The sequence below is a fragment of the Geotrypetes seraphini genome, chromosome 14, assembly GCF_902459505.1.
Source record: "Geotrypetes seraphini chromosome 14, aGeoSer1.1, whole genome shotgun sequence".
NCBI lineage: Eukaryota > Metazoa > Chordata > Amphibia > Gymnophiona > Dermophiidae > Geotrypetes > Geotrypetes seraphini.
Window position 1 is genome coordinate 74,443,809 of NC_047097.1, and position 26,418 is coordinate 74,470,226.

The 26,418-nt window shown below is 42.3% G+C and overlaps 1 protein-coding gene across 6 annotated transcripts in view; it reads left to right on the forward strand.

The window, feature by feature from the left end:
* Positions 1-26,418, forward strand: part of PIAS1 (protein inhibitor of activated STAT 1) — an 80,865-nt gene that overhangs the window by 47,612 nt on the left and 6,835 nt on the right. For all 6 annotated transcript variants that reach the window (XM_033919537.1, XM_033919539.1, XM_033919540.1 and 3 more), the window contains 10 exons: positions 6,330-6,377; positions 9,176-9,266; positions 9,724-9,858; positions 16,990-17,095; positions 19,692-19,765; positions 21,785-21,945; positions 22,125-22,255; positions 23,266-23,449; positions 23,596-23,738; positions 24,815-24,852. In XM_033919537.1, coding sequence (XP_033775428.1) covers positions 6,330-6,377; positions 9,176-9,266; positions 9,724-9,858; positions 16,990-17,095; positions 19,692-19,765; positions 21,785-21,945; positions 22,125-22,255; positions 23,266-23,449; positions 23,596-23,738; positions 24,815-24,852 — 1,111 coding nt within the window. The remainder of the gene's footprint in view (positions 1-6,329; positions 6,378-9,175; positions 9,267-9,723; positions 9,859-16,989; positions 17,096-19,691; positions 19,766-21,784; positions 21,946-22,124; positions 22,256-23,265; positions 23,450-23,595; positions 23,739-24,814; positions 24,853-26,418) is intronic.

Here is a 26,418-nt window from a genome sequence, read left to right on the forward strand (position 1 = left end):
GCAGTGAGGGGATATAGGAAGGAGGGATGAAGGAAGGAGAGAAAAAGGCAGGGGGGGTTGTAAGTAGAAGAAAGACTAGAGAGATAAAGGCCTAGACCAAAGGGGAAAGACAGGAGGCAGAAGCAGGACTTTGAGAGGCACAGACAGAGGGGGGAGAGCCCCTGAGGAAGAGCAGAGAGAGGCAAGATCATAACAGAGGAGGGAGAGAGAGGGAGACCTGGAACAAAGGTACAAAGGAGAACTGACACTGGTTCTGGAGGCACTAAGGACATAGGAAGGAAGCACTGGGGGCACTAAGGACTTAGAAAGGGGCACTAAGAACATAGGAAGGAGGCGCTGGCGACACTAAGGACATAGGAAGGAGGCACTGGGGACACTAAGGACATAGGAAGGCACTGGGGGCATTAAAGACATAGGAAGGAAGGAGGGAGGGAATAGAAAGGGACAATTGTTGAGCCTGGGTGCAGAAAGAAATGAAAGATAGGATGCACAGTCAGAAGGAAACGCAACCAGAGACTCATGAAATCACCAGACAGCAAAGGTAGGAAAAAAAATTTTAGTTTCAATTTAGTGATCAAAATGTGTCGGTTTCAAGAACATATTTTGCACTATATTTGTCTATTTTTCTATAATTACTGAGGTGACATCGTTGAAAACCCCCCAAATATAAATGATAATTAATTTTCTCTGCGTATAGGGTGCTTTGTGATTTTTAAAATTTTATAGTTACCATTATGAAATAATGTATTTTGTGTACATGAAAAATGAATGGAAGAAATTGGGGGCAGGATTGGGGGCGGGACTGAATATTAATAGATGTCCCGTTTTGATGAAAATAAAAAATGGTCACGTTAGGTATGCCTCATAGCAAACACAAGGGCATTCTTCGGGTAGATCCCTCCAATTGCAGATGGACCAGTTTGTCACAAGCTCACCGGTCATTTTCAGAGGGGGAAGTATACCCGCTGTAGCACCGATGGAAGGAGACGCCGAAGCCTTGTGATTTGAGACATCACTGTCCCCCCCCAGCAGCCAGGCTACCATCGAATCCAGCGCAGGACTGTGAGGAACGTGCGATAGCCGAGACCTCGAGTAGCTCGATGCTATCACATGGTGGGGGTGACCACACAGCCCAGGACGCTGAGTCAACATCGTACTTAGGAGCAGAGGGAACCGACTCCTCAGGAGTAACTTTAAATAATATATGGAAAGTGCTTCAGAGGCTTGAAACTGCAGTCACAAAATCAGCTGATGATACTTCTAAAGTTGTGAGTAAACTTGATGACTTGTCAAACTTAGTACAAAATAATCAGTTAGAAACAACACGAAATTTGATCAAGTTAATAGAGAAATATCTTCATTCCAAGCTCTTTCAGCTAATATGGTTAAAGATAGAATTGTTATCCAGAACTAAATAGAGCAATTGGAAAACTTCAATAGAAGATTGAATCTGCAGGTACTAAATTTTCCTAAACTTGCTGTGTCTGTTTTTAAAAGGTATCTTATGGAAAATCTTAAAATTCCTCAGGAACTGATACCACCAATAAATAAGATCTATTATCTTCCTAGAAGACCAGAAAACAACAATGATAATCAAACAGACAAACCACAGGAACTGGACTTAAAAGATATTACCGGGATTTTAGAAACTTCACAAGAAGAGATTCAATATTGTGGCACTTTTTTAGTTTCATTGGTTTTTGAACAGGACTTAAATATGATTATGAAAACTTTTTTTCGTTTTTCCCAAACTTTGTTTTTGGGAGAAAAAATTTGGATTTTTCCTGATGTTACAAAATCTACTCAAGAAAGTAGGAAATTATTTTTAAATATGAGAGAGGAAACAATAAAAATGGGAGCCACTTTCTTATTAAGTTATCCCTGTAAGTGTTTGGTCCAATATGCTGGTACAAAATATGTTTACTTAGGACCCAGATTGTCTGGCAAAGTTACATGAGAAAATGGAGTAGATTCTGCGCCGTTCATGGAAGAGGGTGTTTATGAGCAACTTGAAAAACTGAAGGTGGACAAAGCGATGGGACCATACGGGATCCATCCCAGGATACTAAGGGAGCTCAGAGAAGTTCTGGCGAGTCCTATTAAAGACTTGTTCAACAAATCTCTGGAGACGGGAGTGATTCCTGGGGATTGGAGGAGAGCGGATGTGGTACCTATTCATAAAAGTCACAGGGATGAAGCAGGAAACTACAGGCCGTGAGCCTCACTTCAGTTGTTGGAAAAATAATGGAAGTGTTGCTGAAAGAAAGGATAGTGTACTTCCTTGAATCTAATGGGTTACAGGATCCGAGGCAACATGGTTTTACAAAAGGTAAATCGTGCCAAATGAACCCGATTGAATTTTTTGATTGGGTGACCAGAGAGCTGGATCGAGGACATATGCTAGATGTAATTTACTTGGATTTCAGCAAAGCCTTTGATACAGTTCCTCATAGGAGGCTGTTGAACAAACTTGAAGGGCTGAAGTTAGGACCCAAAGTGGTGAACTTGGTCAGAAACTGGCTGTCGGACAGACGCCAGAGGGTGGTGGTTAATGGAAGTCGCTCGAAGGAAGGAAAGGTGAGTAGTGGAGTTCCTCAGGGTTCGGTGCTGGGGCCAATCCTGTTCAATATGTTTGTGAGTGACATTGCTGAAGGGTTAGAAGGAAAAGTGTTCCTTTTTGCAGATGATACCAAGATTTGTAACAGAGTAGACACCGAAGAGAGAGTGGAAAATATGAAAAAGGATCTGCAAAAGTTAGAGGAATGGTTTAATGCCTGGCAACTAAAATTCAATACAAAGAAATGCAGAGTAATGCATTTGGGGGATTAATAATAGGAAGGAACCGTATATGCTGGGAGGAGAGAAGCTAATATGCACGGACGGGGAGAGGGATCTTGGGGAGATAGTGTCCGAAGATCTAAAGGCGAAAAAACAGTGTGACAAGGCAGTGGCTGCTGCCAGAAGGATGCTGGACTGTATAAAGAGAGGCGTAGTCAGTAGAAGGAAGAAGGTGTTGATACCCCTGTACAGGTCATTGGTAAGGCCCCACTTGGAATATTGTGTTCAGTTTTGGAGACCGTATCTGGCGAAGGACGTAAGAAGACTTGAGGCGGTCCAGAGGAGGGAGATAAAAATGATAGGAGGCTTGCCCCAGAAGACGTGTGAGGAGAAACTGGAAGCCCTGAATATGTATACCCTAGAGGAAAGGAGAGACAGGGGAGATGTGATTCAGACGTTTAAATACTTGAAGGTTATTAACGTAGAACAAAATCTTTTCCAGAGAAAGGAAAATGGTAAAACCAGAGGACATAATTTGAGGTTGAGGGGTGGTAGATTCAGGGGCAATGTTAGGAAATTCTACTTTACGGAAAGGGTAGTGGATGCCTGGAATGCGCTCCCGAGAGAGGTGTTGGAGAGTAAAACTGTGACTGAGTTCAAAGAAGCGTGCTTCTCAGTGGTCTCAAGCGACAGATCGTCTCTCTCAACATATTTCTGTCACATCATCTGTTCAGCAGTCGCTTCAGTGGTGGATGATCTCTCCAATCTATCCAAAAATCTTCTTTTTCACTTATCCCCCTCCCCAAAAGGTGATGATAACGGATGCATCTCCTTATGTCTGGGGAGGCACACCTGGAGGGTCTTCTAACACAAGGTCATTGGTCTGCCAGGGAGTGGAAATTTCACATCAATTTCCTCAAGCTCAGAGCGATATATTATGCTCTCAAAGTTTTTCAGCACCTCTTGAGTCCTCAAGTCCTCCTCCTTCGCATAGACAATCAAGTGGCAATGTACTACATAAACAAGCAAGGAGGCACAGGCTCTCTTCTGTTATGTCAGGAGGCTCAGAAAATCTGGCTTTGGGTGACATCTCGCAGCATTTTCTTAAAGGCTGTCTACATTCAAGGGAAGAAGAATTCCCTGGCAAACAACCTCAGCAGAATTCTTCAGCCTCTTGAATGGATTCTCAGCTCTGCGACTCTCCATCTCATCTTTACTCAATGGAGCACTCCTCAGGAGAAACTTTAACTAGGACTTCAGCAGAACGAGATTTAGGAGTAATCATCAGTGCAGACATGAAAACTGCCAATCAAGTGGAGAAGGCTTCATCTAAGGCAAGGCAGATATTGGGTTGTATCAATAGAAGTTTCATCAGCCGAAAGCCTGAAGTCATAATGCCGTTGTACAGGGCCAAAATGAGACCTCATCTGGAGTACTGTGTGCAATTCTGGAGGCCACATTACAGTAAAGATGTGCGCAGAATTGAATCGGTTCAACGGACAGCCACCAGGATGATCTCGGGGCTCAAGGGTCTCTCGTACGAAGAGAGACTGAACAAATTGCAGCTCTACACTATTGAGGAACGTAGGAAGAGGGGAGACATGATCGAAACATTTAAGTACCTCACGGGACGTGTCGAAGTGGAAGATGATATTTTCTTTCTCAAGGGACCCTCGGCCACAAGAGGGCACCCGCTCAAACTCAGGGGTGGAAAATTTCATGGCGACACCAGAAAGTATTTCTTCACAGAGAGAGTGGTTGATCATTGGAACAAGCTTCCAGTGCAGGTGATCGAGGCAGACAGCGTGCCAGACTTTAAGAATAAATGGGATACCCATGTGGGATCCCTACGAGGGTCAAGATAAGGAAATTGGGTCATTAGGGCATAGACAGGGGGTGGGTAAGCAGAGTGGGCAGACTTGATGGGCTGTAGCCCTTTTCTGCCGTCATCTTCTATGTTTCTATGTTTATTTGTGACTCCCCACAATCAGAAGTTACCCCAGTTTTGCTCCAGACTTTACTCTCCTCACCATCTGGAATCAGATTCGTTTCTCCTGGATTGGACAGGCCTGTTGAAGACTGTTCAAACGAGAGTCAGCCACCATGATTCTCGTTGCTCCTCGGTGGCCCCGGCAGCATTGGTTCTCCCTTTTACTTCTGCTCAGCACCAGGGAGCCAATTCCTCTACCAATCTTTCCTACTCTGCTTACTTAGAATCAAGGATCTCTTCTACATCCCAACCTGCAGTCGTTACACCTGACAACTAGGTTTTGGACTGAATTCATATGAATTACATCTTTCTCAGCCTGTTCGCGATATTATTGATGCCTCCAGGAAGCCAGCCACTCAACAATGTTATCAACAAAAGTAGACTCGATTTTCTTCCTGGTGTCTCCTTCATCATTATGATCCAACTTCATTGTCAGTGGAATTGGTGTAGGATTATCTACTTCATCTGTCTGACTCTGGACTCAAATCTACATCTATCAGAGTCCATCTCAGTGCAATTACAGCTTGGCACATGCCAGTTGGGGGAAAACCTCTTACTGCTCATCCTTTGGTCTCCAGATTCATGAAAGGACTTTTCAATGTAAAACCACCTCTCAAACCTCCTCCAGTGGTCTGGGACCTTAATATGGTTCTTTCCAGATTAATGAAGCCTCCATTTGAACCGAAGTCCACGAGAACGATTTCCAACTGGGTAGCAGTCTGTATATTGTTCTGCTATGCTCAGACTGAACTGTGCCTGGAAAGTCGTGTCACAGCTCACAAAGTCCGAGCTATGGCAGCTTCTGTAGCTTTCCTTAGATCTACTCCTATTGAGGAAATCTGTAAAGCTGCCACTTGGTCCTCAGTGAATACATTCACCTCGCATTATTGTTTGGAGTCTTTCTCCAGACCAGATGGGCACTTTGGCCAGTCAGTATTACAAAATTTATTTTCTTAAAGGCCAATTCTCCTACCATCCCATTCTAGTTAGCTTGGAGGTCACCCATGTGTGAGAATATGCTGCCTGCTTGTCCTGGGATAAAGAACAGTTACTTACCGTAACAGGTATTATCCAGGGACAGCAAGTAGATATTCTCACAACCCTCCCACCTCCCCTGGTTGGCTTCTTAGCTGGCTTATCTTAACTGAGGGACCGCGCACCTATGTTGGGCGGGAAGGCACTCGTGCATATGTGATGCAGGCTGATCGCAAACTTTCTAAAACTTAAAGTTGCGTACTGGGGCTCCATCGGTGACGTCACCCATGTGTGAGAATAACACCTGTTACGGTAAGTAATTGTGTTTGCTGGTGCCCAGGGAAGAAAATAAAGGAGGGCCTCCCTGACACCCTTTCTGCTTTTCCTCCAAGTTGCCATTATTATCACACTGGTAAAGATTCTCACCAAATACAGAACAAGGGATGACAAATTAGAAAGAATATAAACTGGGAATCCCAAGAAGTTAAAGTTGGCAGGCAGGTACACTCCCGCAGGAACTATTTTCATCCCCAATAGTCTGTGTCTTCTGTTAAAACTGATATTTGCTCTTGTCATTTTATTCTAGGGATATCACAGGGACCAAATGTGACTTCACAGTACAAGTCCAGCTAAGGTAAATTATAGTTATATGACTGGAGCTAGAAAGTGCTGAGTATGTAGGGCTGTATTTTGAAGAATTTGAGTCATCTACTACAAATGCAGACTGTAAAAATTGTGGAGAGTGATGTTGGGATGTAGTGACTTTCATAGTTTAAAATATATGGCTCTCGTAGGCAGAGTACAAATATTCATACTTAACAGAAGACTCTATACTTTAGGAAACGGGTGAAAGCTTGACTCTTCACTCAGGACAGACACACATAGAACATTTATCCGCTCCTCCTATCTGAAGCTGCCTCATATACCCTGTTTCTAGTTTTGGATTTCATTTATAAGCAACCCGATACTGTTCTTCCCCCTTCCACTGACAGGAGAGCAGGGCTTCTTTGCTGTGCCTGTTGGCTTCACTCTAGAGTAGAGAGTTGTGTGGGGACAGGAATCAAACCCGTCCTCGCTAAAAATCAAACCCGTCCCCGCCTGTCCCTATATATAAACTTCAGAAGAAGTTATTTCATTTAGTGTAAATCTTTTTTATCGATGAAATGAATACAACAGCAGCAAGTAAACAAAGAATGAGCAATGCTGTGAACAAGGAAAATCATCAACATCGAAGAATACAGTAAACCCCTTCCCAACGACCCCAGACACAGTACGAGCAGAAAGGAAGCAACCAATAGCCCAAGGCCCGGAAAGAAAAAAGGAAACAGAGGCGCAACCACTTAGGATCCTCCTACTGTCAACCTAGCAAGCAAACTGAAGAAGAGAAGAAATAAAAAGAGGTTATTATAGCTCAGGGGAAGCAACCCAGCCGTCTAGAAAACCCTCCCAGTGTGTCAAGAATAAAAAACCTCAAACAAGGGGAAGTTAGATCTTCAAAGTGTTAAGGATCGAACTATGAGCCCAGTGAGACACAGAATTAATATAGGGGCCCAAGAAGGATTGACGATAGGAGCCACGCACCTTACCTTTCTCAGTAGTTATTTCATTTAATTATGCTACTGAATTAAAGGCTCTGGTAGAGACTCATTTACAAATAAGCAAAGGCACTTTATTAATTTGGAAATATTAATTGGGAAGAATACGGCTCTATGCCAGAGCCTCTAATTTAAATATAAATACTTCAAACTATGTCAGTTGAGAACTTCTCTGAAGATGGCCAGGAGTCTCTTTTGCCAAGCTTAGCAGGCAGCAGTTGCGTCCCTGAGTCACAGACCCTGGCACCTCAGTGGCTCAGGGATGCCTCCAGCGACTGCTGTGCTTGGTGAAGAGGAGTTCTGGTCGTCTTTCCCATCTTCTGTTGCTGTCCATTGGTTCCTCCTACCATGGTCCAGCATTTCTCCCTCTCTTCCCTTCCTCCCATTGTACAGCATCCTCAGTCTCTTCTGTCCTGGATCAGTCTCCCTCTTTTCCCCTTCTCCACTCCTGAACAGCATTTTTTTCTTCTCTCCACCCCATTGTACAACAAGTCTCCCTCTCTCTCACTGTCCACCATCTCTTTATCTCATTCCCATCATTGCTGCAAAGGGAGTGGGGACAGAGAGAGAGAGAAATCAATGTGCATCTCTCCCACCCCTCTACTGCCACATCCCCCGGATCATGTGCAGCATCTTTCACCCCTGCCCTTCAGCCCCATGCCCAACATTTCTCCTATCACCCCTCCCCAGCACCATGCCACATCTCTCCCTCAATTCCCTCCACCACTATGTCCAACATCCTTTTCAATCTGTGACATTGTTCTCTCTCCATCACCATATCTAACATTTCTCTCTCTCATCTTTCTCTTCCCCATTCATTTGTGCGTCACTCCTCTCTCTCCCTATGCCCAAAAATTCTCCTCTTTCTTCCATTCCCTGTGTGCACCATCTTTCACTCACTCACAAAGTCATGCCCAACAATTCTCCCTTTCTATTTCCACCTCCACCTCAGCATCCTTCCATCCTATGTCCCAAGTTTGTGCCCCCCTTTCTCTCTCCCTTTTCTGTCTGAAGTTCATACCCCCTGCCCCAATTTGTGCCTCCTCCCTCCTTCCAGCCTTTGTCCCAAGTTTGTGCCCCTCCCATGTCCCAACGTGTACCCTCCTCTATTCCATTTTCATGCCCCCTCTCCCTTCCTTGGTCCAACGCGCATGTTTTGTGGCCCAACTACTTTGGTGCCCCCTCCCACAAGACTATACTAGAGCCATCCAGGTCAGCTGTTGCCTTCCAGCCACAGGCCCTACATGCTGCATGTGACTGACCCTCTCTGACATTGGAGGGAAGGCTTCTGAGTCAACTACTGACAGCATGGAGCACTGCACGCTGCTTGGTAGAGGGGCGAATGCGGCTGGAAGGCATGAAAAGGAGGTGCACGAGTATTGTAGCTCCTTGAGGTGCTTCCAACCCTGTGGGATCACCGTGACCCGAAGGGAGAACCCTGCGATTTCCATCATTCCTGTTCCATGGAGCTCTCTTCTCTAGAGTCTGAACAGTGCACAGCCTGAAGCCTCAAGGGACCCTGGACCTGCATGTTCAGATTGAAACGGACAGACCCAGGTAAAGAAGTGCTGCTGTTTTTCTCCTGTTTGCCCCAGACCTTGCACTCCATCAGGGCTAGCCTGAAAGTGTGAACTTACAAAGAATTGATACACATTTCAAGAGAGAGAGAGGCAGCTTGGTGCTTCCTGAGAATCAGGGCATGTAATTTGCTCTACAGAAGCATTTCTAGCCTGAGTTTCATTTTCACATCTGGTTACATTTCCTTGAGTTTCAAGCTGCCTATATATATTTTTTGAGGTCATTGAGCAGTGAAATTTATTTAAACCTCTGTTGTTAGGTTCTGTTTATCAGAAACTAGCTGCCCACAAGAAGACCACTTCCCACCTAATCTCTGTGTGAAAGTGAATGCAAAACCCTGTAATCTTCCCGTGAGTATTTAGTTTCCTGCATTTTTATGGCTCATGATGGAGATGATAGTGGGGTGGGAGCGTAGATGCAGGCAAAAGGAAGTGGCGTCAGAAATGTAGTACCTGTCTTCAGTTAAGCACAGTAGCTTGTTTGCTGTTAACGTGGGTCAATGTATATGCATCCAGCAAGTCAGTCTCCTAGTCTCAGGGAGAGGTGCACTTAGATTATTTGTACTATATCCTAAGTGTAGGGACATTACCTCCCAACATTTAGCACTGTTCAGGATCAATGTGAATGTGCTGTTTTCTGCCCTTAGTGTTCTGTGTCCACAAATGTATCCTGGTGTTTGTGCCCCATAGGGAGAAAAGCCTTCTTTCCATCACTTAGACTGATTAGCCAAGGAGATCTGTTAAAAATGTTGCAGTAGTGTGGAATATTAACCCCCACATATTTGATGAAATGAATGCACTCTTTCAGGGCTATCTCCCACCCACCAAAAATGGGGTTGAACCAAAGCGACCTAGCAGACCAATCAACATTACCTCACTTGTCCGACTGTCTACGACTGTACCAAACACCATTGTCGTCTCATGGACTGCAGAGATCGGAAGAGTAAGTGGGTCTCTCAAAACCTCTGGTATACAAAGGGAAATAAGATATACATGGAGATTTGGGAGTTGGGGATATATGAGCAGGGCGTATCCTCCTTTTAAAGGTAAATTTCTGGAATGTGGCAGAATTTTACCATCTTTCTCCAGGGCTAGAATTGATGTTTAGTTGTTTCTATATGTTCTGTTTGAAATTGTTGGCAATGGCATTTTTTTCTTGTATGTATATTATATTAGCTGATGTTGCAATAGATGACTGAAAAATCAATAAAAATAAAGATGAAAAAGAATAACAAATGAGGGTAATAAGCACATAAAGGACACAATAGTAAGGCAGACGCAGAGGTCCCTGAAGATATTTGTAAGTTCCTTTCCCTGTTTTTCCTGGGAGTAAGAGGGCTGTGATAGGCCAGACACAGTACAGGGGTTCAAGGAAGGTTTGGATAGGTTCCTAAAGGATAAGGGGATTGAGGGGTACAGATAGAAGCAGAGGTAGGTTATTGAAATGGTCAGGAACCACTTCACAGGTCATAGACCTGATGGGCCACCGTGGGAGCGATGGACCTCTGGTCTGACCCAGTGGAGGCAACTTCTTATGTTCTTATCTCAGGTTGACCAGACTTCATGTTTCTGAACTGCTCTCCAGAAACTTGGCAACCATTTTAAACCCAGCTCTGTACTGGCAGCAAATGCCACAACTTAATGGAGAAGAGGATTAAAAGGCAATGAGTAGCAGTGTTCTGTACTTGCTTTCCTCTAATCATCTCATCACTGTTTGCTGCAGAAGGGATATTAACATCAGAGGCTTCGGTGGCCCGGTCAAGGCATCTAAAGGAAGTTTGAAGCTAATACAATAATTTTCAAGAATCTTAAGCATGCTACTGTGGAAAGAATCCATTTGAGATTGGTTCCTTTGTAGTACAAAGGTAAATAAAAAAGTAAAGGCAAAATACATTTAACAGCTTTAATAGAAGTAACTGAGCAATTGAACATATCACTTTTCCACACAGTCCTCATGCAAGATGATGCATGTGTTATTTCATTCAACTAGCTTCTGTGTTCAAGTCTAGTCTCCTTTATCTCAAGAAAAATATAGTGGCACTAGAAAAGGTTCAAAGAAGAGCAACCAAGATGATAAAGGGGAAGGAACTCCTGTCGTATGAGGAAAGACTAAAAAGGTTAGGGCTTGGAAAAGAGAAGGCTGAGGGGAGGTATGATTGAAGTCTACAAAAGCCTGAGTAGATAAATCACTTTGTCAGAAATTACAGAGACTAGAGGACACTTGATGAAGTTACAGGGAAATACTTTTAAAACCAATAAGAGGAAATATTTTTTCACTCAGAGAATAGTTAAGCTCTGGAACGCATTGCCAGAGGTTGTGGTAAGAGCGGATAGCGTAGCTAGTTTTAAGAAAGGTTTGGACAAGTTCCTGGAGGAAAAGCCAATCGTCTGTTATTGAGAGAGACATGGGGGAAGCCACTGCATGGAATATTGCTACTCCTTGGGTTTTGGCCAGGTACTAGTGACCTGGATTGGCCACCGTGAGAACGGACTACTGGGCTTGATGGACCATTGGTCTGACCCAGTAAGGCTATTACAGGAATTTGGGGTCTCTTATAGACTCTGCTGATGATATACAATTCTTTTTTCCTATTAAGGGAGAGTTTGGGAGGGCAGTCAAGCGGTTACAAATGTTAATGGCAAGGGTAAAAGAATGGATGGACTTCAGTAGGTTAAAATTGAGTGTCCAGAAAACAGCGATCTAATCTAATACTTGGCTTTATATTCCGAGTCTTCATTCTAAGAAAGCTTGACCTGGTTTACAATAGTTAACTTAAAAAAATATAAACCATAAAAGAAAAATTTTGAAACAAATTAATTTCCAAAATGTTTAGTGAATAAAGTAGTTTTCAAAAGCTTATGAAAAAATAGAAGAGAACCAGAGCTTCTTATAAGGAGTGGAAGATGGTTCCAAAGTTGAGAAAACTTAAAAATCCCTTTTCTGGAAGGGAGAGATAATTTCTATTGTTGGTTGCCCCTTGCAAAAGAGAATTTGTAAAGATTCCAGGATAAAGGAGTGAAGATACCATAAAGAATTTTAAAAATAACACATTTAAACTGAACTCTAAAATAAACAGGAAGCCAATGAAGACTCTGAAGCCACGGTGTCATGTGATCAAACTTACATTTCCCAAAAATCAGTTTCACTGCAGTATTCTGGACCAGTTGTAATTTAGAAAGGCAGATTTTTGTAATACTGAGATAGATGACATTATAATAATCAAGCTGTGATAATATAATTGACTGAACTATAATAGAAAAGTGACGGTGATGAGAGAGATGTCTGACCTTCCTCAACATATGCAGATTAAAAAAGCATTTCTTAATCACAGAATTAATTTGTTCCTTGAAAGAAAGCGAGGAGTCAAAGTCCCAGAATCTTAGCAGAAAACTCAATTTGTAAAGGGGATCCAGAAGCTAATGTTACAGAACTAGGAAGACAATCCAATTCTGGGCCAAGCCATAATAATTTGGTTTTAGATGAGCGTTAAGTTTCATCTGGACAGACTACTGTGCTTTATAAGGCATCTGGGAATGATATTCCTGACTCAGTTGATCTCTTAGGAACATATATAAAGATTTCAAGTGAGGTTAAATACCTGAGTGTCCTTGTGGACTCCCACCTAACTTTTTAGAGGGCATGTTCAAGGGATGATCAGAAAGATATTAAGTAATCTCAGACCGTATTTGTCAGGGAGTAATTTTAAGACTCTTTTGCAGACAGTAGTTTTATTGAGTTTTCACAATTGTAACCTCTTCTTTTTTATTTTTTTAGGGGGGGGGGCATACCTGCAATGGCTTTGTTTGCTTTGCAGATTGTGCAAAACTCGACTGTTAGGACACTATTTTGAATTAGGAAGCGTGAACATGTATCAGAATACTACATAAAATTGTACTGGCTTAAACTGGTTTATCTTTGTGCGCATCGACTAACACCAAAATATCTAGTGGATAGTATTCATCCATATGTTGCGCTCTGTGGATCATGTTGCTCTATATATTCCAATGATTAAGCAATTAAAGCTAAAAGTAACCAGGGCGGCCTCACAAATGGAATGAGATCCTGTTGTACATACACCAGCAGGAAAATTTGAGTAATTTTAAAAGAAGTGTGAGAACTGAGTGTCCTATTGTTTGTTTCAGCGCTGGTCGTGAACATGTTCTGTAACTGTTCTTTTATTATATATGTATTTTGTATAAAGCGGGATAAAATAAACTATAAACTGTTTTTGTTACTGTTACTTTCCAAATCCACATTTCCATTCCAGGGAAGCAGATGTTCACACCTTGGACTGCAAATTGGGTCGGACTAAACCTCATAGAGGATTGTCCCAGCTCTTGTGTAGCTTTTGACCTCAACAGATTTGGAGTTCCTGTTACCAAGAGAACCATTTCTGCTTGGCTAGCAGACTGTATCTCCTTTGCGTATACTCAGGCTGGACTGACGCTACAGGGCCTTGTAACAGCCCACAATGACTGAGCTGTGACTACCTCGGTAGCTCGTTTCCACTCTGCATCTATTGAGGACATTTGCAAGGTGGCTACTTGGTCCTCGGTCCATCCCTTCACCTCTTACTGCTGTTAGCACAAAACTCCAAAAGAGACGGTTGTTTTGGACAATTCTGCAGAATCTTTTTACTTCCTGAGCACCAACTTTCCCTTCAGCCTGGCTTCTATGTATTCAATGTTTAACCTCTTCCAGAGACATGACCCTGGCAACTTGGAAGTCTTGCATGTGAGAATATTATGCCTGTTCTCTTGAGGACAGCAGACGCATATTCTCACAATCCCCCCACCTCCCCTGGTTGGCTTGTTACTGAACTGATGGTCCTGCAAACCAACATCGGGCAGGAAGGCATCAGCACACAGTGGGCACTGCCTTAAAACATTTTAAAGTGACAGTTCACTTGGTACTGTTCATACTGGGCTCTGTGGACAACATCACCCAAGTGTGAGAATATATACCTGCTGTTCTCAGAGAACACCTGCTACAGTTAAGTATCTTTGCCTTTCTCCAGTTAAATCTTCTGCTCAGTAGCTTCATTGCTTGCCCCGTAGTCCTTGTATTTGTGGAAAGAGTAAACAATTCACATCTACCTGTTCACTCCACTCAGGATTTGAGGTATAGTCACACCATGGAACGTTTCTTAGGCTGTCTGTGTACATGACTCCAAAGCATTCTCCTTAACATGTTAAAAAGTTACATTTAGGGAAGGGTAGGAATTTAGAGGTGAGAGTGGGAGATATACAGTAATCTGTAAAAAATTTTATATGATGTGATTGATGCAGGTGGAAATTCATTTGTACTTTTAAATATTGTGTTGAATCAGACTCTTAATAAAGATGATTTTCAAATAAAAGCATGGAGAGAGCAGAAAGAATTTCCATAATAAAAATCAAGGGAGATGTGCTAATCACCAAACGTATTAGCTTTATTGTAAGCAAAGACCATGTCCCAGGATCCTCAAGCTCACAAAGGGTGTTAATGTCCAGTGTGAGTTTGACTGAGAGCACAGTAAAAAAGCATCATTTGACCTCCTCTTAAGACCTTGGTCTTCAAAGATTTTCATGTTGTCTTACATCAGTGGTTCTCAAACCTCTCCTGAGGGAGCTCCAGCCAGTTTGGGATTCAGGATATCCCTAGTGAATATGCCTAAGACAGATTTGTGTGCATGTTACCTTCTTTATATGAAAACACTCTCGAGCATGTCATTGGGGATTTCCTGTTGACACAACTGGCTGATGGTCCCCCAGGATGTTTGAAAATCACTGCTTTAGGTGGTCTGGGATAGTGGAAAAGAATGAGATAGCAAGTAAATGGATTTTAAAAGGAATGATCTAGCGAATTGGAGCCGAGCGTCATGATTGAATTTTCCAGCTTCACGACAGTACAGCTCTCCCTCTGTATTTGCAAGGGTTAGGTGCATAGCCGGCCAACGAATAAGTTTTGGACTGGCTCTGACCCACCCCTGCCTCACTCCTGCGTCTCCAGACCTTATCTGGTGGTCTAGCGGTGACGTGGGGCAGGAGCGATCTTATGCTCCTGCCCCGCGCAGAGCCGTCATTAAAATGGCTGCAACTACAATGGGAACTCACGGCAGCCATTTTGATGACGGCTCTGCACGGGGCAGGAGCATAGGAAGATCGCTCCTGCCCCATGTCACCGCTAGACCATTGGGTAAGGTCCGGGGAGGTTCGGGCAACCTGCAAATAGAAGAAAAAAAAATCACAAATAGTGAAACCACGAATACGGAGGGAAAGCTGTACTCTGAACTATCCTATATAATAAAACCCTAGCCGCGCATGTGCACTCTTACCTGCGTGCTTCCGTGATCTGTTATCAGTAGGTCCGTGGCCAGTAGGAGTGCTTATGCGGCGGCCAGACAAATCGGAAAGCGGAGAAACACAGCACAGCCGGCGACTCCCCCCTCCTGCCCCCACTCACCACCAAAACCAGCTACTTTTAAGCCTCCTCCTTGCCGGCTCACCCACATTTAAATTCAGAGAAAAGCGCTGCACCGCGCTACCACTGGCCTCGCCGTCTTCTGTCCACTTCAGCCCACCCTCTCTGACTACTTCCTGTTTCCACTAGGGTTGGCCGCAGTGGATAGAAGACGCCGAAGCCAGCGGTAACGCGGTGCAGCGCTTTTCTCTGAATTTAAAGGGGGTGGCGGGAAATGCTGCTGCTGCACAGGGAAGGCCGGGAAATGTTGCTGCTGCACAGGGAAGTGTGTGTGTGGGGGGGAATGCTGCTGCTGCTGCACAGGGAAGGGCGGGAAATGCTGCTGCACAGGAGAAGGTGGGAGGGAAATGCTGCTGCTGCTGCACAGGGAAGTGAAGGGGACGGAGAGGGAAAGGGGGCCTGGGAGCAATCTTGATTTGCTTTGGGGGAGGGGAGACAGAAGGGGGCCATGGAGAGACAGAAAGACAGGCAGGCAGCGCATTAGAACGAAATATAGCAGGCAGGGAGAGAGACAGAAAGAAGGACAGACAGCAGGAGAGAGAAAGACAGAAAGAAAGGAAGAGAGAGACAGGGGCAGGGAGAGATACAGAAAGTAAGAAAAAAAGACAGACAGACATATATTCTAGCACCCGTTAATGTAACGGGCTTAAACACTAGTCTGTAATATCTTCAGTGATGTCTGCTTAATGTCGCTGAGGAGAATAATAATAACTTTCTTTCATACCACCATAACCAAAAGTTCTAAGCGGTTTACACTAAAAAGAGCAAAATACAATAATACAGTAAAAAATACAAATATTTGTAAAATAGAATTTCAATAATAAAACTCACTAAGTAATAAACTTATTGAACAAAGTGATGTTCATTAATTTCTGAAAACTGCAAAAGGATAACATAGCTTGCTGAATACATTTACCTAACCAAGATTGTTGCCTACCAGCTTGAAATGCTAGGTCTTATATCTACACCCATTAATTTGGGGGGAAGCAAATAAGTAGAAGTTTCTAGTTTCACTTGATGGTCTATGCAACACAAAATGAGTAAAAAGGTAAGCTGGAGACAATCCCGATATCAGCTTAAAGCAGATACAGGAAAATTTGAATGATACTTTTGCCTACAAAGGCAGCCAATGAAGTAAACAATAATATAGATTAATATGGTTCTTTTTTAAACCAAAAATCAATTGAACAGCTGTATTCTGACTTATCCTTAGAATTTTTTTGGGTGCTCCTAAATAGATGATGTTACAGTAGTCTAAAATAGATAAAACTAATGCCTACACCTATAGTCTGAACAATAAAGGATCAAAATATTTTTTTATGGTTCTTAAATTCCACAATGTAAACATTCTCCTGATGCATCTGGTCATCTCAGTGTGCAGTGGCACAGCCAGCCTCAAGGAACTTGTTCTTACTGGTTATCCTTAATGCACGTACTCATGTTTTGCGATTTTATTGACCTTAATCTTCTGCCAGAGCCTTCTAGGGTGTCTGTCTCCCATACATTTTCTTCCCTCAATTCTTCTGAAATGGTTCCCATTTCTATGCGGGTTTAATAGAAATTGCTTGTTTTACTTAATCTGCAAACTTATCTGTTTGTGTTTTCCTTTAGAACTATTCAATGGCCGTGTATTTGGTCAAACAGTTATCTTCTGCAGTTTTACTCCAGAGATTACGAGCAAAAGGCATTCGAAATCCAGACCATTCAAGGGCATTAAGTATGTATTCTGTTTACTTTGCACATTTTCAGTATAAAACGGTGTGTTGACTCCAGAAAGGAGAGATTAATAACATTCATGATAATAATGATAGTTGTGATTAGAGATCTTGAAGGGTGGGGGAGGGGGATGAGCAATCTGTATTGTGTTATAAAACTGTATCATTAGCTGCTTGTAGTATGTTTGGTTTAAAATTTTAAAAAGGGGGTGTTTCAAGTGTCACAGATCTGATATACTGCCTTTCTGTGGTACAATCAAAGCTAATTTTTTGAAAATTTAAAATCCTCTCAGATTTTCCATCAATTAAATCTATGTGCAATAACAACAAGGTGACAAAATTCATCACCATTCCCATCCCTGTGGATAACCACGGGAAACCATCTCCATGTCATTCTTTAAGGAAAGAGGGAAGAATCAGAGTATGAATGAGCCTGGCCACTGACTGTCAAGCTTTGCATTGAAGCATGCTGGTGTAGAAGGACTGAGGTTGAGGACGCTAAAGAATGACACGGGATGATTTCCAACCACTGACCCTCAAGCTTAGCATTGAAGAATGCTGGTGTAGAAGGACTGAGGTTGAGATGGACGCTAAAGAATGACACGGGATGGTTTCCAACCACTGACCCTCAAGCTTAGCATTGAAGAATGCTGGTGTAGAAGGACTGAGGTTGAGATGGACGCTAAAGAATGACACGGGATTGTGATTAATTTTGTCACCTTGTCATTCTCTAGATTGTGGTTTTCGTCCAGTCCTGTTGCTGTTGCAGCTCTTGCTGTGCTGCTTTTCAGACTTACTATGCAAAACTTCAGCCTGCAATAAATCTAGAATATGGAAGGAAGCAATCGCTTAAGACAAGACAGATGCATATGTTTATCGTAGTGATTCCCAAACCTGACTGCATGAGAGAAATGCACATGCAGTAGAGTGTAGGCAAATTTCTCGTGTATATTCATTCAGGATAGGTTTGAAAACTGCTTTATTTGTCCCGATCATTGTAAGGGGTTGGGATTTAAGATTTTTAGGGTATTGGAAGCTTGGATGAAGACAAACAGATTTAAAACTCAATACAGTTGAAATTTACCTTTTCTCAAAGTACCTGGCCAAATAGTTTGTGTTTCTTATATTATTTTGATTATTAATCTTTTGTTAACCACGTTGAACTTATGGTTACGCGGTTTATAAGTATTATGTTATGTCATTTTATTGATGGAGGGAGAAAGAGCCAACAGCACCTAGCTTAGAAATTGATACGGTTGACTTATCTACTGGTGCCATCATTAAAATTATTAGAGGTTATGATAAACAATGATGTACTTTTTTTTTATTACAGATTAAATAAAGTGCAGAAATGTTTTATAATGCATAACTTGAGATATATTTGGAAATTCTTTTAAGTGGAACTATTTAGTCTTTAATTATGGGAATGGTGGATTACTGTAACATTTTATATCTATCATGTTACTGGGGATAAAACAGTTAGACCATACAAAATACGATTTTAATATCTTCTACTTATTTAGAAACACATTGGCTTTCTGTACAGGCATGAATTTTATTTACATTCTATCATTTGCTATTTAAAGTTTTGTATGGATTTGCTCCAATTTATCTGAATGATCATTTTGTTTTACTCCAGGGCTATAGTAATATTGTGACCTGGAGTTGGTTCCTTGGCCTTCTATGGTGTTTGTCTCCCATACTTTTTCTTCCCTCGATTCTTCTGAATTTAGATGGTAGTAAATGGTTCCCATTTCTATGCGGGTTTAATAGAAATTGCTTGTTTTACTTAATCTGCAAACTTATCTGTTTGTTTTTTCCTTTAGAACTATTCAGTGGCTCTGTATTTGGTCAAACAGCTATCTTCTGCAGTTTTACTCCAGAGATTACGAGAGTAGGAAGATCAAGGAGATCTCAGAACTCATTTAATGAATGGGATGAAGAGATAAAAAATGTTAGAAGGCTTATTGTCTCTCATCAGGCAGCAAAATTAGACCCACGTTAGTTATTTAGGGAATATGTCAACTATGTTAATTTGATTGTGAATTCTCTGGAAATGTCCAGTAATTATGCCTAGAACTGCAAGGTTGAGCTGGAATAGAAGTTATTAATATCTACCGCAATTTATTTTGTATCCCGGGGTGATGACATATTAAGTGACTTGCCCAGAGTGGGAATTGAACTCTCAACTTCAGGGTGCTAAGGCAACTGCTCTAACCACTGGGTCACTCTCCACATCCGAGTGTCCAGTCTTACCTCTACTTGCTTCCATTTGTGGTCAGATGAGGGGAGATAGAAGCAAATGCCATACCTGGAGGTTTCCCTTCATCTTCCTCCCTCACATGGACCATAAACCAGGCCTCTAGACGTGAACTCTAGGGTTAATGTTTCTGCTCTCAGGGCTGCTTGGTTTGATATGTGCAGAGAAAGAAGTGAAGCTTGTGAACACACAATTCCACAGCAGTGTATGAGCAGAGGGTCTGCAGAGTTTATCCCCCCTCTCAAGTCTCCACTCCACTCAGAAATGCTGTTTTGTTCTTGGACTTAACCTGTGACAGGTGTCTTCAACTTATTTTTCTTTCTTGTTTTTAACAACAGTTAAAGAAAAGCTAACTGCAGATCCAGACAGTGAAATTGCCACTACCAGTCTGCGAGTATCTCTTCTATGCCCTGTAAGTCTGATTCTCTGTCTGGAATTGGGCAAACTCAAAGAAATGAAGGTTATTTTACAGCTATGTTGTGTAATATCAGCTCATAAGGGGAGATTTGAAAATTTTGAGGCACCATCGGGAGATGGCAAATAGAAAATATCTTCTTGTAACTTTGTAGTGAATTGTATATTAGGTGGGGAAAAACCTAAAATGTGGCCCTCCAAGCCTAGAAGGAGCCGAGGCAGCTTGCTTGGAGCTAGAATTGTGCCTTATCCACTCACCCATTGGCATCCCTGCCCACTTCACCATCACCCATGAAAGGATATGATGGGCCAGGAGCAATATTTTATGGCCTGTTTGACTTGCCCATTGGCACCCCCTTCCCCTTCTGCTTTACCACCACCAGTGAGAGCACAACGGCAGGCCAGGAGCAGTATTTGCACCCTGTGTGTCTGCATCATTGACACTGCCGTTGGTGCAATGCTGGAGTTGGGCTCAAAAAGAGGTATCGTGACTGAGCTGCTCCTACCTGGAGATTCTAGAGAGAAGAGGAAGGGACCTGAAAGTTGCAAGCAGGAGTGGAAGAGAAGAGATAAGAACAAATACACACAACTGCAATTTAAAATGAGAAAAGTTGAAAAAATAAATCTGAGCAAACAAAGGAAAACAAATGCTTGCCATGGCTTCTGAAACTGGCTAGTGTCCAAAGACTTGGTCAAAAAGTTAATGCAGTAACACGATGCAAAATGGAAACTTAACAAAACAATACGGTGATAAAACACCAACCACATCAATAAAAGGAACACCATACTGACCTCAGCAGCAGTAGCTTGCAGCGCTTTTTTTCATCCGTGCTGCTAAAACTTTTTCCAGCCACGATTAGTCGCAGTAACATCTGTGACCTCAGTGAGTCACATCATAATGACTCGCCCAAGTCACGGCCCCAAATAGTATGCCCAATCCACAGTGAGAGGCTCTACCTAGGACTTGCAGGGCCTCGCACTAATTCTACGGCAGGAAGAACTGATTTTATGCAGTGACCGGGACATAACCTTTCTAAAGGTCATACTGTGACTCTCTTTAGCAAATAGTATTTTTGGATCTATTTTTCTGGGAGAAGGGTTGGATGAATCAATGAGACATGGATATATACTAAATTTTTCTCTCCAAATCCCCTGCAGTTCGGAAATCAGTCCAAACCTGGACATACTGTAAGTGCAGAATGGTTTGAGACGGGGGACAGGATGTGTATTTCTGCAGGTTTGTGGCTAAAGTTGAGTCACAAAGAGATTAGTGGTGTGGTGTGTTTTCTGCCTATAATGCAGGAGACGGCACCTGTTAATACAAAGCAGAAGATGAGACCTGAGGATGGGAGGGGGGGGGGTGATCCATAAATATTTGGACGTACCAGTTAAAGCTTATTTGGGAATTCACTGTCTGAATTTCAGCCTTGGGTATACCTGTATAATTGAAGCTATGTGATGCCAGACGCCTGTTTATTTAATAGTTGATAGACATTCCCTTGTGGTTTGGAGAAAGTTTTTAAAAATGAACACTAAAAACACCCAAGCAGCTAGTCCTTACTAGGTCCAGTCCAGTCCTGTCCTTTCACTGTATCAGTTGATTGGTCTGTTCATGCTTCTGCAGATCCTCAGACACAGAGAATAAGTCCTGGCTGCTACCACATGGAATCCAAACAGACGATGAGCTCCGGGTGGTTGGATGGTTGCTACAATATTCTTACTTGTTTTGAAGGTTGGCTAGATTTATAACAAGCGTGGTAGAAAGATGTATGAGGAGTATTGGATGAATCAAGAAAGAAGCAACAAGGCCTAATGCAGCTTTCTAACAGAGTGGTGGAGGCCAGCACTGGGCAAAGCACAAGTATGAAAATAGGTTGAGAGGTTGGGGCCTGAATGTTGGATTCACCAAAGGGATTTGAGATAAAGAGGAAGACTAGTAGACAGCTGATTATCTGTCCTCATCTGCTACATTACCATTTTGTATCACAGTTTTGTTCTTTTTTTTTTTTTTATCTAGCTGGGTAAGATGCGTCTGACCATCCCTTGTCGAGCTCTCACCTGCTCCCACCTGCAGTGTTTTGATGCTACGCTATACATTCAGATGAATGAGAAGAAACCTACGTGGGTGTGTCCTGTCTGTGACAAGAAGGCTCCTTACGAGCATCTCATCATCGACGGGTGAGAGGAAAACCCACTCGCTTTCAGCATTTGGGTCGCAACTTGTTAAGATGTTCTGAATGTCGTGAGGTTCTGGCTTCTGGGAAAAGACAGGGGAGGAATAAATGTGTTGAATTAGTCTTTTACAAGAAACATGCTGTCTTTCTATGAGTTCATTAGGACGGGCTTTTCTCTTGCAGGTTGTTCATGGAGATCTTGAAGTGTTGTACAGACTCTGATGAGATCCAGTTCAAAGAGGATGGTTCCTGGGCTCCTATGAGATCAAGAAAAGATGTTCAGGAAGTTAACTCAGCCTACAACGGTGCTGAGGGTATGTCAGGATGAAGATTATAGTGAAATGAGTGGGAAAACCTTAACCAAAGCATTTCAACAGTTTGTGTTTTTTTTTTTCCCCCCCCCAAATCTTTATTATTTTCAAAACTTTCAGTAAGTGTAACCATAAATACCACATTTTATACATCAATAACACACATTTAATATTCATTACAGAATTAGTCCCCCCTCCCTCCTGAACAATCACAATGCAATCACATAAAATTTCTACAATGAACCCAAATATATCTAAATTTATTAATCTAACAGACCCCCATCCTCCCCCCTCCCGGATTTGTATGACATAGGGAAAAACATTAATTAAACATTACAGTATTTTGCTAATGGCTCCCAAATCTCCTGAAATTTCTTAAAATTCCCTTTCTGAATGGCTAATATTCTTTCCATTTTATACACATGACACAATGAATTCCACCAAAAACAATAATTGAGCCTCGTCCAATTCTTCCAATTGCTCGTAATTTGTTGTATGGCAACTCCTGTCATTATTAATAAAAGCCAATTGTTCTTAGATGATATTTGACTTTTAGCTCTCATTGACATGCCAAAAAGCACAGTATCATAGGATAATGCCACTGGATTTTCTAATAAGCAATTTATTTGGCCCCATATTGATTTCCAAAAAGCCAAAATAAATGGACAGTAGAACAATAAATGATCTAGAGTCCCTGCTTCGAGATGACAATGCCAACATCTATTAGACTTGGAGCTATCTAACTTTTGTAACTGAACTGGGGTCCATAATGCTCTATGTAACAGAAAAAAACAAGTTTGTCTCATAGATGCTGACATTGTACATCTCATCCTCCAAGTCCAGATTCCTGGCCATTGAGATGCAGGAATTTGGTGCTTAATCTCAATACTCCAAATATCCCTAAGACCAAGTTTGTGTTTCTAAATGTAGCCTCTTAGGATCTTGGTTGTTGAATTCTCCTATATTGCTCTCAGAATGAAATGAGTAGTATGTGTTGAAATTATGCTCTTTAGGTGACTGTTTAAGTCCATCCTTGGATCATCAAATATCTTCTCACCAGCCAGCCTCGAACAGAAACAAGAAAGTAGAAGTCATAGACTTGACCATAGATAGTTCCTCGGATGATGAGGAGGAGGAGCCCTCAGCCAAGAGGAGTTGTCCATCTTTGTCTCCTGCATCACCACTAAATAGCAAAAGGTGAGTTCATTTGTATCATGCCTGAGCCTGGCTCATTGCTATACTTTTAAACCTGTCCTTTTGAGAAGGGGTTTCCTTGCTCTCAGACTGAAGATCCTCATTGCACAGAGAAAAATGACCCGTCCTTCATCTTTCTGTCTCTGCAGTATGTTAAGTCTGCCACATCAAACTTCTCCTATTTCCCGAACCCCCAGTTTACCTCCTGTGGATACAAGTTACCTCAATACCCCTCTTGTGCAAGACTACAGACACCCGTTCCATATGGCTCCCATGCCCTATGACCTGCAAGGTAAGAGCATGTGAAATGGCCCCATTCTTACTGGGTGTGTTTGAATTCATTTTGTGGGTTGCATGAGTGTTTGGATTTGACTTGTGAGCTATGAGAGTGCACTGCCTACCCACCCACCCATCACAATGGTTTATGTTGGCACTAGCTTGTTTCATTACCTGCTCTTCTGGTAGGATGTCCATCCAGGAGCTCTTAAACAACTTAGTCTTCCTCACTGGCCAAGGACTGGAGAAAATGATCCTTTCACTTGTCTGATTCCTTCTGTACTACTTGTCTGCACAAGTTCTTGCAAGGTGGTGTAGAAGCTGAAATTTTCATTTTAGGAACATCTTTTCAGAATTAGGTGTAGTGTTTGGAACATTCCATATGCCAGTAAAAAGCACCTGAAACGATGTTACACAGAGGTGTGCAGTTTTTAAGGGGAGAGTGTGGCGCAGTGGTTAAAGCTACAGCCTCAGCACCCTGAGGTTGTGGGTTCAAATCTACACTGCTCCTTGTGGCTCTGGGCATGTCACTTAAGCCCCCAGGTACATTAGATAGATTGTGAGCCCGCCAGGACCGAGAGGGAAAACTGCTTGAGTACCTGAATAAATGCATGTAAAACCGTTCTGAGCTCCCCTGGAGGATAACAATCATGGTGGTTGATAAATTGGTGTGTTTTCTAAGCTTGCTCACTGCCAGTAATCAAGTGGCTTTGCTGTCCAGTCACAACCAATTTTTCATGAGGCCTTGTGGGTTGGAAAAATGATTTGATTTCTGGTTTTCCAAAGGAAGAATGTAAACAAGCACTCCTAAAGTAGTAACAGTGGCAATGACTATTCTTCAGTAACTAACATGGCTTCTGTAGGAATTCCCGCTCTCTTTTTACTTTAGAGTGGAGGAGGAGTCCTAATGGTTAGTGCATTGGCCTGGGGAATGGGGTTCAGTTTCCAGGTCCAAAATAAGTACTTATATGTAAACCGCTTTGATTGTAACCACAGAAAGGCAGTAAATCAAATCCACTTCAGACCTGAATTGGAATATACAGTACAGGTTTTGCTAGCTTTGGAACTTAACGTTGTTTTTGCTTTTCACAGGACTGGACTTCTTTCCATTCTTGTCTGGAGATAGTCAGGTACGGTTTGTTTAGGATCGAATTATGTATTCTCATTGTTAAGGGAAAGGCTTCTAAGTAGCTCGTTGGTAGGACAGGGCATTCTACAGGGGTTCAAAGAAGGTTTGGATAAATACCTACAGGATAAGGGGATTGAGGGGTACAGATAGACATAGAGATAGGTATGGGAAAGGCAGGGACACTTAGCAGGTCATGGACCTGATGGGCCGCCGCGGGCTGCTGGGTGCGATGGACCTCTGGTCTGACCCGGCGGAAGCAACTCTTATGTTCTTATGTCTTGTGCTAGGAGGTAGGCATGGGAATCGGAGTCGGCTGGAACCAACTCTGAAGTCTGCTGCTTATGGGAAATGGAGTTGGCAGCTTGTGTTGTGTCCTCTTTACACGCAAAATTGTGCCATTTACAAGTCTTGTTGGAGATCAGGAGGGGAGATGGGGATGCTTCAGGTTCAGAATAGAAATCCATTGTAACTGCAGAAGTGGCTTTGGTTGCAGTAGTGTCTGCACATGACACAGCACAGATGTTGTCCACTCAGTGCTCAGGATATGCCCAGCCAGTCAGCTTTTCAGGGCATCCATAGTGAGTGTGCATGAGAGAGATTTGCATGCAATGAAGGCAGGGCATGCAAATTTCTCATGAAGATTCATTGTGGATATCCAGAAAAACTGACTGGCTGGGCACATGACGCATTTCAATCACTATATAGAAAATGAAATCATTTTCCCTACCTTTGTTGTCTGGTGACTTTATTTTTCTGTGCTTTTAACTATGTTTCCAAGGTCTTCTTGTCCATTGACTGTTTTTCTCTCCTTCTTCACTTTCTGCCCTGCATTCATCTTTAGATCCAAAATATATATGAACTGACCTCGCATTCAAACAGGTAACCTAAACATGGATTGTGGTCAGCAAGTTATAAGTCACTCAGAGACGTGAAAAACTACAAGGAGGGAACGCTCCCTCCTAGAGATGAACCAGAGTTTACTTTTCCAGTCATTGCAACTGTTTCAATGCTGGTCACGCTCCATGTTAGATTCCAAAATAAATAAAGATTACAATCTTGCAATCTTCTGTGTGAGTGCTTTCTTTCTTTTTTCCTTATTACACAAACATCACTCTATGAGTTATAGAGGTTTTAAAACTTAGCTTGTGTAATAAGGAAAAAAGAAAGAAAGCACTCACACAGAAGATTGCAAGATTGTAATCTTTATTTATTTATTTATTTTGGAATCTAACATGGAGCATGACCAGCATTGAAACAGTTGCAATGACTGGACAAGTAAACTCTGGTTCATCTCTAGGGGGGAGCGTTCCCTCCTTGTAGAGTTTCACATCTCTGAGTGACTTATAACTTGCTGACCACAATCCATGTTTAGGTTACCTGTTTGAATGCGAGGTCAGTTCATATATATTTTGGATCTAAGTATTTTTCTGACTTCCACTAGTTTCTAACTAGTAATACCCCTGCGATTTCTGAAAGAAACTGCATTCATCTTTGGCATTAACTTAATACTCAATTTCTCTGCTTTCTTCTCAAAATCTACTTTTCCATGTCTTACCTTCACCTTCCG